Here is a 19,806-nt window from a genome sequence, read left to right as displayed (position 1 = left end):
CTCCCCCACCTTGAGCAGCTAGCGGCCTGCTGGCGTCCATTTTGAAGCCTTATTTGCATTGAAAGCGTGGGCTATGTCGGAGTTTAAGGTGATATGACTGAGAATTAAAATCAAGCCCAGAATGTGGGTGTCGGAGTCACAGGTGATGGTGCATTCGGACAATATAAAGCAAAGATGCCCCTGACACAAGAGCTTCAGGAGTCTGCTTTTAAAGGGATGATGCCGGATAAACATCTCAGGCATCAGGTGCAGTACTGGCATTAAATGCTCAGGATTTCTGGTGGATCACACTGTCTGTCATTCATCATTTGCAAACCTGAACCATGTTGGGTGCAGACTCTTCTTCCACCCACCCCAGTTTCACCAGAATTCATCATACAGTTTAGAAGTGGTGGAACTCTAGCTTTTATGAATTCTGCCCCAAATCCTGACCCTCACCTCGCCCCACCAGAAATCCATCATTTTTGTTTCAAAATGTGAATCAATGGGCTGGATTTTATCTGGCCCTTGGAGATGGGCTGGGAGGTGGGAGGGTGGGATGGTAGGCAGACAAAATGGCATGGGGTGGCATCAGGCAGCATGTCTGGCATTGTCCTGCTCCCATGCCATTTAGTCTGTGGTGGACACTGTGGTGAACGGGAAGGCTGCTGGGAGGCCGATTAAGTCACTTAAGTAGCCCAAAAAGGGCCACCTCCACTGGCATTTAGCCATTGTTGGAGGAGCTTGCTGTGCATGGGGACACCAGCAGGTTAAACTGGCAACCTGCTAGTGGGCTTCAGGGGGGCCCTCCTCTAGGGGCAATCTATGGCCCACAGAGAGCCCCCCCAAAGGCAATGACCACCCACCCAGCAAGAGCCCCAACCTCACCAACCACCCCCTTGGCGAGACCTGCCTGACTGTCCCCAGCAACACCTGACCCCACTTACCTCGGTCACAGGGCGATGTCCACGATGCTGCTCTGGACCTCCTACAGTACCAGCAGTGGCCACCACTCCCGGTGGCATTGCTGGAACTGCTGAGCTGCCGGCCCTCTGAATGGTCGACAGCTCTTGGGGAGAGATCTTGTCCCTTAAAGGAGACAGCATCCCCAACAGCGGACAGTTAATTGCCTGTCCACTGTTGAATTCGGCTGGGGCTCCAATAAAGGGACAAGGTGGTGTTGTCCCCTGCCTTCCAGCCCATTTTAAACATTTTAAACATAATTGCAGAAGTATTACCAGCCCCTCTCCCACTCCCCCAATACATTACATGTCATTCCTGCCCTTCACCACCCCCCAAAAAAAACTTAACCTTGATTATATGACCTTTCCCCTCTGCAAAGTTCAGAACCGTTTACCTTTACTCCTTCCCATCACCCCTTACACCAATCAAGTACGTTTGACCCTGCTCGCGCCCTCCCGCACTGATAAACTTCCCTCCTCCCCCGTCCCAACAGGTGTCGTGCCTTGTGTCCCGGGATGGGGATCCGAAGGTGCGTCAGTGTCAGCCGTTAGGATGAAGATTGCAGCGGGTCCTCAAGATCGTGTGTGAGTATATGTAAATATCTTAATTTAATTAATTTCAATATGCTTATTGTGGTCCCGTCACTGAGCGGCGGGGTGGGGGGGGTTGGTGGTGGGTGGGTAGCAAGATTGGGCTGTGCCCTGCCGGCGTCGAGGTCCGTGGCAGGCCTCATCCGGGCAATCTTCATGCCCCCTCGCCACGGATCCCGACGTTGAAGCCCCTATAAAATCCAGCCCGTTGCCTGTCTGGTCTTAGCTCAGACAAGGTGAGTAGCATGTGAAGACTGGGATGAAACACAAGGGAACAATAAAACTGAAAATCTCTGTGTGTTAAATTCATGGAGCTATTTCAGCTGCAAGCACAATCTGATTTATCATGCTGTGCAGTTACTAGACTGGTGATGATACAGGAAAGATTGAATAATGAACATCAATTCTTCACTTAAGAAAACACTTTTGAGTGTCATAAATAAACAAGGCAATAAAATTCACAGCTGGAGACAAGAGTCTAAACAATCTTCTGAAAGGTTCATTCTATCACAGTTCATATGTTATTAGGGATATAAAAGTAAGTGATTAATAAAATTGAATAGTTACATTCAAACTGGAGAAACTGCTTCAGCTTGATTACTCTTTATTATCAAAATCATGGTAGTCCTGACATTTCCTCCTCACCTCTGTCATTCTGATTGCTCTGGCGTGAGTGAATGAGCTGCGGGAAGGGATGTTTCTATCCCATCTGTGTATTGACTTGTTCACAAATAACACATTCCAGGATACAGAATAATTTTATAGGTCCCATTATATCTGACTGGTAAATATTTTGAACCAACTGAGAAGATGGGGTAGAAATTAAATTTCATTACGCCTGTTTTATAGGAGCAATGAGACACAATTTCAAGGACCAATGTCCTGCATTCAAAGAATGCCTGTAAAACATCGGACATAAAATTGGGTCAGGGCATTTTTCAGGCATCACTGGCAGCCCCTAAAACAAAGAAACATAGAAAAATAGAAAATAGGAGCAGGAGTAGGCCATTTGGCCCTTTGGGCCTGCTACGCCATTCAAAAAAGATCCTGGCTGATCGTCTAATTCAGTACCCTGTTCCTGCTTTCTCCCCATATCCCTTGATCCCTTTGGTATTAAGAAATATATCTATCTCCTTCTTGAATATATTTAATGACTTGGCCTCCACTACCTTCTGCAGTACAGAATTCCACAGGTTCACCACCCTCTGAGTGAAGAAATTTCTCCTCATCTTGGTTCTAAATGGCATACCCTGTATCCTGAGACTGTGACCCCTGGTTCTGGACTCTCCAGCCATCGGGAACATTCTCTCTGAATCTAGCCTGTCTAGTCCTGTTAGAATTTTTTAGGTTTTTATGAGATACCTTCTCATTCTTCTAAACTCTAGTGAATATAGGCTTAGTCGACCCAATCTCTCCTCATACGTCAATCCGGCCAACCCAGGAATCAGCCTAGTAAATCTTCTTTGCACTCTCTCCCTGGCAAGAACATCCTTCCTCAGATAAGGAGACCAAAACTGCACACAATACTCCAGATGTGGTCTCACCAAGGCCCTGTATAACTGCAGTAAGACATCCTTGCTCCTGTACTGAAATCCTCTTGCAATGAAGGCCAACATACCATTTGCCTTCCGAACTGCTTGCTGCATCTGAATGCTTGCTTTCAGCGACTGACATAAAAATCCAAAACAGACATAAGGGCTTGGATTTTAAGTTGCTAATGTGTGAAGAACTGGGGGCTGAGTGGGGTCTGCTAGCATGTGAAAAACCCAGAAGTAATTGCGACTTTTCTGTCAGTGACTTTTTAACCCAGCCACTGCATTACCATATCACTTTCAGGTTTCCTAATCAATTAGCTTGAGTGGGGATGATGCCAACCCCATGAGTCGATTTAAATTCCAAAGTTTAAAGGGACATTCCAAACATGAAATCTTATGATTTTTGGAGTTGGGAGCAGAACAGAGCAAACTGACTGAATGGAGTGCAGGTTCAAACTCTGCACCCCGTTTTAGTGATGCCTCCCTCAAGGTGATGCTGGGGGCTGTAAGGTCCCACAGGAAGACTCTGTCCCTCCTGACAGGAGGATGAGACCTGCCAGTGAAATAGAGGAGACATGGATGGAGGTTGCCCTTGAGGTCAGCAGTAGGAGTTGATGCCACAATCATGGATTCAATGCTAAAAGCCATTTACTGATCTAAGCAGGTCAGGAAAGCTGAGCACAGTGGCACATTCAAACACATCCTGATGAACCCAACCCCCTCATTCTGCCTGCTCATGCCTAATCCAGCACATCACTCCTCACACCAACTTACCTTGCAGGTGCACCCATCCCTCTGTCTGTACACTTCCTCACATTCCCATCTGTCCATCCACCACTGACACTCAGCCTCATGCTTATGCAATGTCATGCCTCTCCCTCAGTTTTCCATTTAACATCTTCCATTATTCTCTCTCATTGGTCTCTTCTTTCTCTCCTTGCAGGGGAAGGGAGCACAGAACATGAGGGACAGGCAGAGAACTGGAGATGGCCTACCAGCAATCTTGTAACTGACAGCTGGAGAGGAAGAGGCACTGGAGATCAGCAGAGTCTTGGTCTATTTGACAGGCAGAGATGAGGGCCTCCCAGCTATCTCGTGACAGAATTAAGTATCAGACAGTCACATGGCATACTCTGTTGACGATGTCAGTAGCCAGTGAAATATGATGATGTGCATAATGATCACTTAAAATATTCTTAGCTTGACAGTTCTAATTTATGTCTTTAATCTCCCACAGGGCCATCAAGTGCCTGCAAGAGGTGAAGCAGGGGGATGACAATGATCCCTCAGAGAAGGTCACTCAAGGGTCCACCATCACAGAACTCATGAAGGCCATGCACCAGTTTCAGTGGCACTGGTAAAGCAGATAATTGGGTTTTTACCTGATGACTCACAAATCACAAGTGAACAAGAGCAGCTGGTGAAGTTAGGGACAGCAGTGGAGAGTCTGCATCAGAGGGTGCAGGATGCTCCAAGCTCTGCTCAACTGGGTACACATGCTGTACATTGGGGGTCACTGACAAAGAGAATAATTCTGGAGCAGCAGCAAATAATAGGTGATGAACTGGCAGACATTCCAGCCCCACTGCGCAAACTTGCAGAGAGATTGGAGGAGTCTGTCTGAAGCATGAGTGGCATGATATTGCAGGCCTTTGTGATGATATCTTCATCCATGGAAAGAGTGGTCACCTACATGGAACCTCAAAAGCAGCAATTAAACAAGTGCTTTTGGCCCTCACCAATGACTTTCATACTCTGAAAGCCACCTTAAATAGGATGCATGTTACCCAAGCATTGGCAGTTTATTGTCCCACTGATCTGCAGCAAACTGCTCTCCAGCTCATCGCTAGCAGGGAGGTGTGGGTGGATCATGAGAGGGATGATGGTGAAAGTAGACATGGAAGTGGGACTTGGCTCAAAGTGTTTCCACTTCTTACCTATTGCCCCTCCCCCCCCCCAGTCACATGCTACCTCCTGTCCCAATGGCCGAGTCTGTCCCTGAACAGATGCAGGTACAGCAGTCTTTAGCAGGGCTTCATGGACTCCAAAACCCAGAGGACATTGAACAGGGATCTGAGCAGCTTGCCTCTAGCTCTGCTGGAGCCACAGGGGTTGCACTAGATAGAAGTACTAGGAAGAAGAATTGTAAAGATTTATAGTGTGTTAGACAATGTTAGATTGTTATGTTTCTGTTCTATTTTTGAGCCACATAAATATTGTTTCTTTTCACCTCTCTCCAGTCTTTGCCATTTTTAGTTGCTGCCTGGCATGTGATCTTACCACTTATGATGAATGGTAAGACAAGAATTGACACAAATGGGGGAGCTGTGAAAAGAATGCTTAGTTGTTTACAGGACTGCTTTGTGTTGGGTGAATGGGGAAAGGGAGGGAAGTGGCTTTTACATGTGGCTGTCAGATAGACGGACTGTTGGAACTTAAGTGAACCTCGTCATTAATAAGGGCATCCAGGCAGCAAGGTGTGTTGTTGCTGGTGCCTTGGCCACATCACGTTCTGCCTCATCCTCCTCTTCCTCCTTCTCTTCATCTGTGCTCTGTGCCTTGTTTCTCCTGTAGGTCCAATACCTAGCTACTGTGCAGTGTTGTGCAGAGCACGGCAAACTATGATCATTCTGGAGACCCTGGCTGTTGTGTATTGAAGAGCACATCCAAATCTATCCTGGCACCTGAAATGCATCTTCAGCATGCTGATGGCTTGTTCAATGATACATCTGGTTGTTGTATGCCTTTTATCGTGGCTATCGTGGGCCTCATTGGTTGGGTTCCTCACAGGTGTCATCAACTAAATTTTAAGTGGGTACCTCTTGTCTCCAAGCAGCCAACCGGTAAGTCTGTTTCAAGGTGCAAAGTAATTAAGGAAGGTGGACTGCCACAGGACAAAAGCATCCTGGTAACTGCCTTGAAATCTTGCACACACTAGCATATATATCTTTGTGGTTGCACACCAGCCGCACATTGATGGAGTGAAGCCCCTGCGATTGATGAACTCCTTGGTGATCCGGGGGTGCTGTATAATTGCCACATGTGTGCAGTCAATGACTTCCTATACCTGTGGGAAGCCAGCCAGAGCCACATACCTGAGCGCCCGCTCATTCTGACTGGCACCATCAGTGTCAAAGTTAACATAATTGCCTGCTCTGGTAAACAAGTATCCTGTATTATGCATTTGCTGCCCACTGACTATGAGATCCTGCAAACCCCTCTGGCAGAGCCCTGGAAGGAGTCAGAGCCAAAGAAGCTGAGCTGGTGACTTTGACAGCTACTGGTAAAGCCTGGCCACCAGATCCACTTAGCAGCATGTCTTGTTCCAGCAGGCTGCAAAAAACACCAGTGCTGGACCCTGAGCCTTATGAGATACTGGAATTCTGATATGGTGAGGAAGCTTATACTCTTCTGGTACACCCCGAGTTGTGGGTCTGGCCTCCTGCGAGCTGCACTGCTTTGCTGACCCCATCTCTTCTGTGGAGCTGTTGCTGCTCCAGCTAATGCTACTGATGCTGTTGGTCATTTTGATCCTCATCTGAAGTCCAAAGTAAGACAGCATAAGCGGCACACATGCTGACCTGATCAGAGCTCCAAAGTGGAGATCAGACGTACAAACCTCCAAAGTTGTCAAAGTAACCTCTCAGCACAAGCACTGTGAACAAAACCTTTCACACAAACAGGAAAGAAAACACCCGTGAGGTTTCAGTACTTATTGGTGTATTTCCCTGTCATATCTTCAGCTCCCTCAATTGCTGCTGTGTTTTTGCCTTGCTTTCACTGGTGAGTTCCAGGAAGCCCGGGAAACCAGTGGGCCCACAGTTAAATTGCAAAAGCCACGTTACTATAGCAGCAATTGAGTGATTAACATATTGAAATTGACACATACTGAAATTGACAATCCAACTCTTCTAAGGGGGAGTTGCTTGTTGCAGTTAAATGCTGAAATTGGCGGTTTGGAGCTGGCTTCCTGATACCCTGTCAATTTCCCCAATTTCAACTGCAACTTCCAAACCCATGCACTCCTGCAGATTAAAATTCAGCCCAAAGGTTTCTTAAATATGCAAGTGAGCTGCCTACCTGCTGTTTAAGTCCTCTCACAGAAACTGGACAAGGGTGAGTCAGGATTTATCAGTGGCTGTTGCAGTCTAAGCAGCAGCCACCAACAAAAATACATTTTTAAACAAAATGTAATAAAAATTTCCTGTTTAGCTGAGAGGAACAGGCATGCTATGTAACTCCACAGTCACCACAATTGCCCTCCTCCACTTTAATGCCACTCCAACCATCTCCCAGGACCTATCTTCAGGCTGCTGCTGCAAGGCAAGCTGTCTGCCAATCGGGCTGTTCAAATGCACCACGTGGGCTGCCTGTGGAGGTGTGAAAGGTACTGGGAACCTGTGTGTGAACCACTAAATGGCTATATTTCAGGCCAGTCTTGGGCTCTCAGATTGGGTGTGCACTGTGGGAATGGGCCCAGATTAATTTCTACCCCTATGAATTTGGGTGTGCAATAAACACATTTCTTTGCAGTTAATTCAATAGTAAGCATCACCTGCATTTAACACAAAGCAATGGCTGCAGGATTCGCTGGATTTTCAAACAATGCAATTAAATGTTTAGCTCACTTTTATAATGCGAAATGACAGGGGAGGCTTTGGGGGAGGATGAGTACATATTTTCAAGCCATTAATATTGTTTGGCTAAACTAACAACAATAAGATGTGGAGGCGGAAGTTCTACTCTAAATAATTGGGATTTTTCTTTGTGAAACAATGCCACACTAGACTCTTCTCCCTACCAAGAAAATGCACATGTCTCGCATTAGGTAGAGCATTACCTGACACTACTCAAAACTATATAACCTAGATATGTAAACATGTACACCAGGACTATCGATCACCTTATCAACTATTTCTAATCTCTATCAAAACAGCCAACTTGGAACAGTGATCTGAGCAAAAAGCAATCCCCACCTAGGCCTCTAGAGTTGTCTAAATCAGTGAAGTTCTGTTGCAGTCCATGGCCTTCCCTGCTGCACCTGTGCCCAGACTGGTAATCACTCCAAATGGTTAGACCTGGATCCCTTTAGCTATATGTCTGTTGACAACTCATTAGCTCAAAAGCTGACCGAAGAAAAACTCTAACTCTATCTCCCATACTTTTTATAGTGTTGGAGCCAACTGCCAAATATGGAGGGAATCTAAGGAAGTTTGATGGCGTTGAAAGTTAGGGGTCAGGAAATCACAAGTATCCTTCTGACCTCCATATTGTAACTTCCAGGTTCAAGCATCTTGGCAGTGAGCTATCTGTCCTCTGCTACTAGGGCAATTTCTCTTTGTCAATTCAGCAGCCTCCAGTTGATATTTTAATGGGGAGTAATGAAGATCCTGGTAAGCAACTCAGTGCCCTCACAGGTCCAATTGCAAACATGCGAAGAGTCTGCTAAAGTCTTCTCCATGGGAATCCCCTACTTCTGCTATTGTGGGGTTGACTTATAATGGTAAGTTTGATTGTGGACATCATGAAGATGAATTTCCTCAGGAGTTCTCCCACGTGCATCATAACTTCGCTACTTGTGCTGTTTTTCCGGAGTTTTGGTTATTCTTCCATTGAAGTTATGATGGAGGAGCAGGAGGCCCATGCAGAAATTCACCCTTACATCTCAGAATTTATGGCTATTTAGCCTGGAAAGGACTTGTGATATAAGTTACAATCTAAATTTCCTTGGATGGGATTTCCTGTACTCCTTGCGGCACAATGGCAGAAAGTTCAAGGAAATTTGGGACCAATATGTTTTTGATATAAAGTCAGATTCAGAATTCTATGGATTAATTCCCCAAATCCAGCATCTTTTTTCACTTGCTGGAGAAAAAAGGCTGGAGTCCCTAGACAAGGTATACTAATGAGATCTCCCAAAAAATGATAGGCCATCTATCTAAGCTTTGTCTGGGTTCATTCAATATGCAGGATGGGCTCCCAGTGGTATCTCCAGCACTGAAGGGGAGAAAATCGTGCATTGCATGATCCTCACTGCAGCACCAAAAGGAGGAGATGGCATCTTAAAGGGTGCAGAAGCACCCCAAGGATTTTATTTTCAACCGAGCACAGGCTCTAAAGGCTCTCGTTCTCTAAACTTTGCTACTTTGCTGTCACTACCCCATATTCTCTTCTTTTGGTCCATGGGTTGCAAAGGAAATAAGTCATCTAGTTTTCCTGACCCCACCTCATTCTACCGTTTAAGTGCAGCAGGGCGAGTTAGATCCCTGTAAGGGAATGGAAATTTATTGCAATGCTAACGGGGGCAGAGGTGAAGCAGTTGGCCTTCCTACTCCATCTCCCTTCATTTTCTGTCATTATACCACCCAATTATAGCAGCAGAATAATGGAGGGCAATCCAGCTCTTAGTATCTTCCTTCATGTCAGAAATTCATACTTAGTTGGGGGGTGGGCAGGGATGGGAGGAAGGGTGTTAACCAGTTTGATTGACTATTCAACTTGCCAGTCCACTGGACTGAAAAAGCCTGGGGAGGATCAGAGCTCAACTTTTTGACTTCCTGTTCTGCCAAGAAAGAAATCACCATGATCTGTGAGAGAGAAGCTGGTTAGACCTGGAGTTGGACACAATGAGGGCTCTCTCCTTAAGCTTAGTGATGACCGGTTCAAAAGAGATTGTTGGTCAGAAGAGCACATTTACTGAACTAACAGCAACAGTGTGGCTTGTTTGTTATCTTCCCTGTTGTATGAAGTGTTATGAAATAGTCAAGAATTCACTGTAAATGTCACTGTGTTCAATCATCCTGTAAAATAAATCAGCATTTGGTTTAGAATTTCCCTCTTCTCATTGAATTTTTCATCCATCTGCCTTTCAAAAGATGGAAAAAACTTATGTGAAATACATGCAAGATTACAGTATCCACTTCATCCTGCTCCTAATTCTTACGTTCTTATGCAAAAAGGGATTTCATTGGCATAGTCACTCAGTTGCATGACTGGATACTGGAGAGTAAAATTAAACTCCTTATTACTTACAGGAGAGACTGGTGACACCTAAGCTAAAAGCACATCTCGTGTAGACCCGAAATTTGTAGCACACATTGAACTTATACGCTGTCATTAGGAGCTGGAGGAGAGTAAAACTGCCTTGTGTTTACATATCAGCCATCATAGATCTTAATAGAAATGACAGACATAGCTTTTGGCTTTCCTTTTCCCCAGAGATAAAAAGAGTTGACAAGGACTTTTTCATGAAGATAGGAACCCACCTCTAAAATTCCACAAAACAGCAGATGTAGCTCCTCCCTCAACTTTCAATAACAAATTAGGGATGGTGTTACTGTTCAAGTAGCAGCACATGGTGGTGTGTGCTGCATTTATTATTGTTTGATAGAGATCAAGCATCTCATTGCTGTGCAACAAATGTACCTGATTTTTCTTGATATTATTTGCAGAGCCTTTCAAATCAACTTGCTTGATGTCACCTCTGTTCTCTTCTCCACACGCTGAAAAGAAATGCATGAATTTATAATTGCCTGAGCAGGAATTGTATTGCAAGATATATTGTAATTAGGAAAAGCACAGGAAATATTTGTGAACCACTTTACAATTCTTTTCTGAAAGTTGCCCACAATGTAAATCATGCACTCCCCCTGCAGGAGAGATTTTCAAAATGAGTTGCATATTCGCCTTCAGGGCAACATTAATGTTCTTTTCATCAAATTCTATACAAAATATTATATATTATTGGCATCATTGTCAAGGCCACTGTTTAGATCCCAACCTTAGTTGCCATTGAGAAGGTGGTGGTGGGTCTTCTCCTTGAACCACTGCAGTTCGTGTGGTGATGGTGTGTACCACTCTGCTATCAGGAAGGGAGTTCCAGGATTTTGGCCTACCATCAATGAAGGGGCAGTGATATATGTCCAAGACAGGATGGTGTATGATTTGGAAGGGAACTTGGAGATGTTTGCGTTCCCAGGCAGCTCGCCAGAGAAGAGGGCTCAGAGACCCTCAGGTGAGCTGTTAAAGGGAACCAGGAAGGGGGGTGACTGAGAAGGAGGGTGATTGTGAGGGAGGATAGCTGTACAGACAATACCTGAGTTCAATAAAAGCAAAATACTGCAGATGCTGGAAATCTGAAATAAAAACACGAAATGCTGGAAACACTCAGCAGGTCTGGCAGCGTCTGATGAAAGGTCACTGACCTGAAACGTCAACTCTGCTTCTCTCTCCAGAGATGCTGCCAGACCTGCTGAGTGTTTCCAGCATTTCTTGTTTTTATACCCGTGTTCAATTCTTGTTTAACAAGAATCTCATTGGTGCAAAAAGACACTGCGTAGATCTTGGTCTACACCTGAATTGTTAGACCATTTTTTATTCTCTTTTCCGGTGCTGAAAGATGTGCTGTGCATTTCAACAACAATCACAGCTTGCATTTATTATAGCACCTTTAACATAGTAAAATGTCCCAAGACACCTCACAGGAATGTTATCAAATGAAATTTGACACTGAGCACATAAGGAGATGTAGGACCGGTGAGCAAAAGCTTGGTCGACGAGGTAGGTTTTAAGGAGAATCTTAAAGGAGGAGAGGTGGAGAGGTTTAGAGAGGGAATTCCGGAGCTTAGGACCATGGCAGCTGAAGGCACAGGCATCAATGATAGGGTGAAGGAAATAAGAGGTCAGAATTGGAAAAATGCAGAGTTTCCAGCATTTACTGTTTCGATTTCAGTTTCCAACATTTTAAGTGTTTTGTTTTCCTTTTTATCTCTCCATATGTGCATTTAGAAGTTATATATAATTTCGACCTTTTGAATAAAATATATTTGGATTATTTTTAAGGAAGCAGCTGGTTTAAAGCATGAGACAGCCATTATACAGACCAAGTTTGATAGGAAGTCCTAACTGGCTGTTACAACTGTGAGGTCAATCCTTTGTCCTTCACAGGATGTAGTATCAGTATGTACGCTAACATTCTACATTGTGTCAACATTCCTAAAGGATAGCAAGTGTGGGTGGGAATGGGATAGAGTTACTCACGTGATGTTTCTGCTTTTGAAGCAATAGCAGCAACCAATTCCTTCTTCACCTATTGTCCAAAACAAGGGAACATAACATGAGAGTGGTCACAGGCTCAGATCAACAAACTGCTGTGCTTTCATAGAACATTACAGCGCAGTACAGGCCCTTCGGCCCTCGATGTTGCGCCGACCTGTGAAACCATCTGACCTAAACTATTATAGAACATAGAAGTAAACATATTCTGCAGCAGAAGAAACTGAAGAATAACTGAATTCTTCAAAATGGGATCAAAAAAATTCTCATGAACACAAAAAGGTATTTTCAGTCAAATTTTGCTGCAATTATGAATTGGCAGGCCCAAAAGAAAAGTGTAATTTTATTACTACTGGCACGATAGTGAATACAGCTATAATCCATTAGGGAGTTGTGACAGCTACACTCCAAGCATCTGAAGGCCCAATGTTAACTGTTAAGTGTTTGCAGTGAAAGTAAGACTTCAAATGGTGCAGTTAGGACACCATACTACAAACTCTTCTCTGGTGGAAATGGTTTAATCTAGTGATTGCATTTACAGGTTTTCCCCCTGAATAAAGAGAGTGTTTTCCCACACAACTGTAGATCATTGTGCAAAGCATTTTGAGGTGTTTCAATGTGATAAGGCACTACATAAATGCCTGTATTATTTTCTCTGTAATGGAGAGAAGCTCTCTAGTTACTAATCAGGCCTGTCATTTTGAATGTAGATTTCAAAAGGCAGTAAAACATTGTTTTACCACTAGTATCATAGACGTGGCCTGAATGTCCTTGGAATTTTTGCTGCTGCACCATCATAAATTCACCAGACATGCAGTGGAAACTCTGTTTACTGTGAAAACCACCGTACTTCCAGTGATCTTATGACTGCAGTGTAATCAAGCCTGATGAATTCAGGGACAAATGAATTGAACAAAGAACAATGGATATCCATATTCCCGAGCGATTGAGAGAACCAGTCCTGCCCACTAACTAAAAGGTTGGGGGCGAGCCCACCTCTGCCGGTCCTGGAAGCCACAAAGCACTTTTGCATGGCTCAGGCAACTAATTGCCTGAAGTCATGACTTCTGCCCCTCTGAGGCAGGATGCCCCACCTCCAAGAGCTGCCGGCCAATCAGAGGGCTGGCAGCTCTTCAGTCTAGGAGCACCACAGGGAGCGGTGGTCACGGCTTGGACTGCAGTAGGCCCCAGACCCAGTCAGAGATGGAGGCTGGAGAAGAAGGTGAGTGGGGTCGGGACTTGCCGGGGCCAATCAGTCAGGCCCCTGTGACAGAGGTGGGGGGTGAAGTCAATCACCAGGGTAGGGGAGTGTCTTCCAGTGAAGGTAGCCCATGCCACTTGGGGGCGGGGGGGTCCTCCATGGGGCACAGGGTGCCCGATCAGGAGGGATCCCCTCCCCAGCCTGCAAGGAGGCTGTCAGGTTTTACTCAGTGGCCTCCCCAGGTGGCAAAGAGCCCATCTGCCACTGGTAAAATACTAGTGGTAACAGGAATTTAAGGGCCTCAATTGGCCTGAGGGTGGGCGGTAAAATACCAGGGGAGGTGGATCGGCAATGGGCATGGCACCCCCTGCCATCCCACCCGATTTTACACACTCCCCCTGCCTCCCTGGGTTGGGGTAGCGGTGGGGGCGGGGGGGGGGGGTGTAAAATTCCAGCCAGAGAGTGGGAATGAGTGTCTCTCTGAAGTATTTAGTCAGTTATAGACACTTATGGTTACACGGTAAATGATCACAATATTTTTCTGATTTCACCAAAACATGTCCTGGTATAATAAAGATTGAGATCTGCTGCACTCCTAGGTAAGAATCTCACCAAGTGTAGCAGTTAGCCAATACTGGTCAGAAAGTCCCAGTCTATGTTGAATTAACTCATCTCAGTCACAGCAAGAATCAAGAATCTACAATTGACCCAGCACCCGAGACGAGAGAGGAGAAAAGCCAGCTTGAGTTCCCAGTCTTGATCATTATCTGGTGACTCCTCTTGGAAATTCACAGTGTGTGGGTGCCAAATGTGAACTGGATTAGGTTTTGCAGTTACCCTCCAAGGTTCAATGCAAATACCCTCCAAGGTTCAATGCCCTGTAGACACTCAGGGGTAATTCTAACCCCCCCAGGATCAATAGGGAGGGGGGTGGGGACTAAAAATACAAAACTCTGGAACCCAACCCCCAACCTGCCTCCAATGCACCCACTTCCAGTTTTATTGGATGGGTTTGAGGGTGAGTGAGTTACCTGCTCTCAGGAGGCAGCTCCATAATTTGAATATTTTAATTGGCTGCATTTTAACAAGAGTTTTATTTTTAACGGCTGGGGGCCCTGCTGAAAAACCTCTCAAGCCCTGAAAATCTAATTTTATATTGGTGTAATGTCAAGTTTCTCCATTATAATAAAACCTTTCAGAGAAATGTGGGGGTTTGAAATCAGTCTTTGGCAATATCACAATCTGCAGCCATCTTCCAGCCCACTCGACTTTCTTTTCCATTGACTTCAAATCAAGTGAACCTGTAAATGGGCTGCTGATTCACAATCACTCATTTTGCCAAAGACCAAGTTTACCAACAATTGTTGCAACCCTAACAACTAGTGTAATATTTTTTAATAAAGGGGCAGTGTTTCACAGTTAGCTATTGAATTAATAAGAAATGTTATTTTTTACCGTTGCTGATAAGAGGGCAAGAGCCTGAATTTGGAGGACTTCATCGCATGGAACTATTTTTTCCTCTGCTGATCTTTGCTCTGAACTGAAAAGATAAAAAGAGTGGGAAATCCATTAATTCTTAATTTAGCTCTGTGTTTATTTCGCTTGGAACAGTATAAGATATTTTGCCATCTGCTCGGAACACAGAGAAGGATATCAGCCTGTGACGATCTGTTCCCCTATCCTAAAGGCCAAAGGTACTGAATTTTTTTTATTTCATTTACTCTTTCTAAATTGGTTACGATCCAGAGGTTTAGCAATAACACACAGCTGAGATGAACAAACATTTCCTCACACTCCATAGCTTAAAGCTTCTGGAGGCAAACTGTATAGCAATGGAATGCAGGCATGGGGATTGCGATGCTTGATTAACCTGCATCCATTCCCTCTGATGCAGGTAGCATGATAGTGGCATGGAGCCAGTGTTAAATGTGTTGTTGAGTGGCTGCACACCTTAGCAGGGGACTCAGATTCATACGAGGCTAGCACCACTTAAAGCTAGCCTGCACTACTTAAAGACAGCCTGCGCCTTTTAAAGGGCAGGTGTGTTCTGGGTGGAGCAACTGCTGGAAGTGGCTGTGGAAAATATTTTCAGCAGGAAGAACATGGACTTATGCTCAACAGGGCAGAGAATGTACGCCGAAGTTCTCAAATGTAGCACTGGAAGCTTTGGTACAGTAGGTTGACCGTGGAAAAGATGTGCTCTATCCATAGATAAACTTTGTGAAGACAGTGGGACCAGATGGTCATCATGGTCAATGCAAGCAGTGTAGCCCCAAGGACCTGGATGCAGTGCCGCAAGAAGGTCAATGACCTCACACAAGTGGTCAAGGTCAGTGATTCATCTTTAAATTCCATATCCTTACAACTGAACCACTAGCCTCACACACTGCTCAATGGTTCTGCAAGGGCCACTCAGCTCCAGATCTCAAAATGGTCCAAACATGGACTAAACAGCTGAATTCCAGAGGTGAGGTGAAAGTGACTGCCCTTGACATCAAGGCAGCATTTGACCGAGTGTGGCATCAATGAGCCCCAGCAAAATTAAAGCCAATGGGAATCAAGTGGAAAACTCACCACTGGTTGGAGTCATATCTAGCCCAAAGAGAGATGGTTGTGGCTGTGGGAGGCCAATCATCTTAGTGCCAGGACATTGCTGCAGGACGTCCTTGGGATAGCGTCCTAGGCCCAACCATCTTCAGCTGCTTCATCAGTGACCTGACCATCATAAGGTCAGAAGTGGGGAATGTTCACTGATCATTGCATAGTGTTCAGTACCATTCATGACTCCTCAGATACTGAAGCAGTCCATGCCTGCATGCAGCAAGACAGCAAGATCTGGACATCATTCAGGTTTGGGCTGACAAGTAGCAAGTAACATTCGTGCCACACAAGTGCCAGGCAATGGCCATCTCTAACAAAAGAGAATTTAACCATCTCCCCTTGACGTTCAATGACATTACCGTCACTGAATCTGCAACCATCAACATCCTGGGGGTTGCCATTTAACTGGACCAGCCATAAAAAAATTGTGGCTAGAACAGCAGGTCAGAGGCTGGGAATTCTGCAGTGAGTAACTCACCTCCTGACTCCCCAAAGCTTATCCGCCATCTACAAGGCACAAGTCAGGAGTGTGATGGAATACTCTCCACTTGCCTGAATGGGTGCAGCTCCAACAATACTGAAGAAGCTTGACACCATCCAGGACAAAGTAGCCCGCTTGACTGGCACCCCATCCACCACCTACAACATTCACTTCCTCTACCACTGACGCACAGTGGCAGCAGTATGTATCATCTACAAGATGCACTTCAGCAACTCGCCAAGCCTCCTTCGACAACACCTTCTAAGCCCGTAGCCTCTACCATCTGGAAGGACAAGGGCAGCAGACGCATGGGAGCACCACCATCTGCAAGTTTCCCTCAAAGTCACAAACCATCCTGACTTGGAACTATATCGCCGTTCCTTCACTGTCACTGGGTCAAAAACCTGGAACTCCCTCCCGAACAGCACTTTGGGTGTACCTACACCACATGGACTGCAGCATTTCAAGAAGGCATCTCACCATCACCTTCTCAAGGGCAATTAGGGATGGGCAACAAATGCTGGCATAGCCAGCGACACCCATATCTCGTGAAAGAATAAAAAAAAGATTGAAGAAGCTGGAGTTGTTCTCCTTGAAGAGAGGATGAAGAGAATATTTGATAGAGATGTTCAAAATCATGAGGCGTCTGGACAGAATAGATAGGGAGAAATGTTCTCGTTAACAGAAGGTTCCAGAACCAGAGGGCACCGATTTAAGGTGATTGGAAAAGATACATCGGTGACATGAGGAAAATACTTTTTTAAGCAGCGAATAGTTAGAATCTGGAATGACTACTTGAGAGTCTAGTGGAGGCAGATTTCAAAAGGGAATTGGATAATTATCCAAAGAGAAAAAAAATTGCAGGGCTACAGGGAAAAGGCTGAGGAGTGGATCTAGGTGAGTTGCTCTTGAAGAGAGCCAGCACACACACGAAAGGCCAGATGGCCTCCTTCTATGTTGTAACCTTTCTATAATTCTATGATTCTATGAATAATAATAAAAATTCACTATACACACGCATCACTCACTTACCAACCATCTTGATCAATCATGACTCATACCTCACATTCATAGCTTTACGTCACCTTCACAAACTTAGCACTGCTGCAAGCCTCACACCGACATCTCAGAGCTTGCACACATTGCCAGCTATTCAACCATAACAGAGGCATCACCCAAACACATTGCACCACGCTCACTGACACATTTCCCTCTCCTTCTAGGTCAAGCTGGTGCATAATTGGAGGCAGTAGCCCCTAACAGGGGGCAGGCACAGAGCAGGAAGATAGTGATGAAAGAGAAACACTCTCACATTTGTAACCACGCACTCATATACTGACACTGCGTGTACTTTAGTGAGTAGCTTAGAGACGGGATGTGCATGCAGTGAGACACTGGGCATGAGTGGCCTGCAGTCAGGGCCAGGACAAGGATAGCCCAGGTGTCAGCTCACTGGAACTCACCAGAGTGCAAGGTTATACATGAAATCTGCAGCTGAAGACTCAGATAAGGACTTTGATTGGGCAACTTGATTGAAACATATAAGATCCTAAGGATTTGATTGAAACATATAAGATCCTGAGACGTCTTGACAGGGTGGATGTGGAAAGGATGTTTCCCCTTGTGGGAGAATCTAGAATCAGTGGTCACTGTTTAAAAATAAAGGGTCGCCCTTTTAAGACAGAGATGAGGAGAATTTTTTTCTCTCAGAGGGTCGTGAGTCTTTGGAACCCTCTTCCTCAAAAGGCGGTGGAAACAGAGTCTTTGAATATGTTTAAGGCAGAGGTAGATAGATTCTTGATAAGCAAGGAGCTGAAAGGTTTTCGGGGGTAGGTGGTAATGTGGAGAAATCAGTTCGGCCATGAACTTATTGAATGGCGGAGCAGGCTCGAGGGGCCGAGTGACCTATTCTTGCTCCTAATTCGTATGTTCGTATGTAACCTTCAAACAAAGGCTGATGGACTCAGACTGAAATGCCTGGAGCACTGGCAAGTCTGCCAGAAAGCCTGCTGTTACAGTCAAGGTCCATGGAGCAGTCCAGTACCAATTTGGTAAAGGGCTTTGCACTGAGCTTGGAGTCCATCATTTTCAGCATTTAATTGGTGGCCAACTCCATGACAACTCTTGTGGATCCAAGCAATACAGAGCATTGAATGGCCGATGACTCAGCTTCCATTGCAGCACAAGTAGAAGCCCTCCAACTTAGGAAATAGGATTTAGGAGCAGGAGTAGGCCATTTGGTCCTCCAAGCCTGCTCTACCATTCGAAAAGATCATGGCTGATCGGGTTGTGATCTCAACTCCACTTTCCTGTTTGCCCCCCATAACCCTTGACTCCCTTGTCTATAAAAAATCTATCTAACTCAGCCTTGAATAAATTCAATGATCCAGCCTTCACTGCTTTCTGGGGAAGAGAATTCCACAGACTAACGACCCTTTGACAAAAAAAAAATTCTCCTCTCCTTTGTCTTAAAAAGGAGACCTCTTATTATTAAATTGTGTCCTCTAGGTCTAGTCTGCCCCACACGAGGAAACATCCTCCACTCTATCAAGTCCCCTCAGGAAATATGTTTCAATAAGATCACCTCTCATTCTTCTAAACTCCAACGGGTATAGGCCTAACCTGTTCAACCTTTCTTCATAAGATAAGCCCTTCATCCCCAGAAATGGTCGAATGAACCTTCTCTGAATTGCTTCTAATGCAAGTATATCGTTTTTCAAATAAAGAGACCAAAACTATACACAGTACTCCAGATGTGGTCTCACCGAGGTCCTGTACAGCTGCAGTAAAACTTCCCTATTTATATAGTCGATTCCCCTTGCAATAAATGCCAACATTCCATTTGCCTTCCAAATCATTTGCCTTCCAAATCACTTGCTGTACCTGCATACTAACCTTTTGTAAATCATGCACCAGGACACTCAGATCCCTCTGTATCACTGAGTTCTGCAATCTCCATTTAAATAGTATACAGATTTTCTATTCATCATGCCAAAATGAACAAGTTCACATTTTCCCACATTATACTCCAGATGCCAAATTTTTGCTCACTCACTCAACCTATCTATATCCTTTTGTAGACTCTTAACCTCCTCTTGACAACTTACTTTCCTTCCTATCTTGGTGTCATCTGCAAATTTAGCTTCCATACATTGGTACCTTCATCCAAGTCATTGATATAAATTGTAAATAGTTGAGGCCCAGTACTGATCCCTGTGAGACTTGACTATTTACAGCTTGCCAACCCGAAAATGACCCACGTATCCCTACTCTCTGCTTCCTGTTAGCTAACCAGTCCTTTATCCATGCTAATATGTTATTCCCTACACCATGAGCTCTTATTTTGTGTAGTAACCTTTGATGTGGCACCTTATTAAATGCCTTTTGGAAATCCAAGTATAC

At 44.9% G+C, this 19,806-nt stretch overlaps 1 protein-coding gene across 5 annotated transcripts in view; it reads right to left on the bottom strand.

Annotated features, from left to right (window-relative positions):
* Nucleotides 1-19,806, bottom strand: part of LOC137345606 (rap guanine nucleotide exchange factor 5-like) — a 350,413-nt gene that overhangs the window by 186,997 nt on the left and 143,610 nt on the right. For all 5 annotated transcript variants that reach the window (XM_068008865.1, XM_068008869.1, XM_068008867.1 and 2 more), the window contains exons 6-8: nt 14,778-14,862; nt 12,107-12,155; nt 10,493-10,569 (exon numbers count right to left, since the gene is read on the bottom strand). In XM_068008865.1, the coding sequence (XP_067864966.1) occupies nt 10,493-10,569; nt 12,107-12,155; nt 14,778-14,862 (211 nt within the window). The remainder of the gene's footprint in view (nt 1-10,492; nt 10,570-12,106; nt 12,156-14,777; nt 14,863-19,806) is intronic.

Source organism: Heterodontus francisci, chromosome 2, assembly GCF_036365525.1.
Source record: "Heterodontus francisci isolate sHetFra1 chromosome 2, sHetFra1.hap1, whole genome shotgun sequence".
Lineage (NCBI taxonomy): Eukaryota > Metazoa > Chordata > Chondrichthyes > Heterodontiformes > Heterodontidae > Heterodontus > Heterodontus francisci.
The sequence above is the reverse complement of the archived record's forward strand: the minus strand, read 5'-3'. Positions and strand labels throughout refer to the sequence as shown.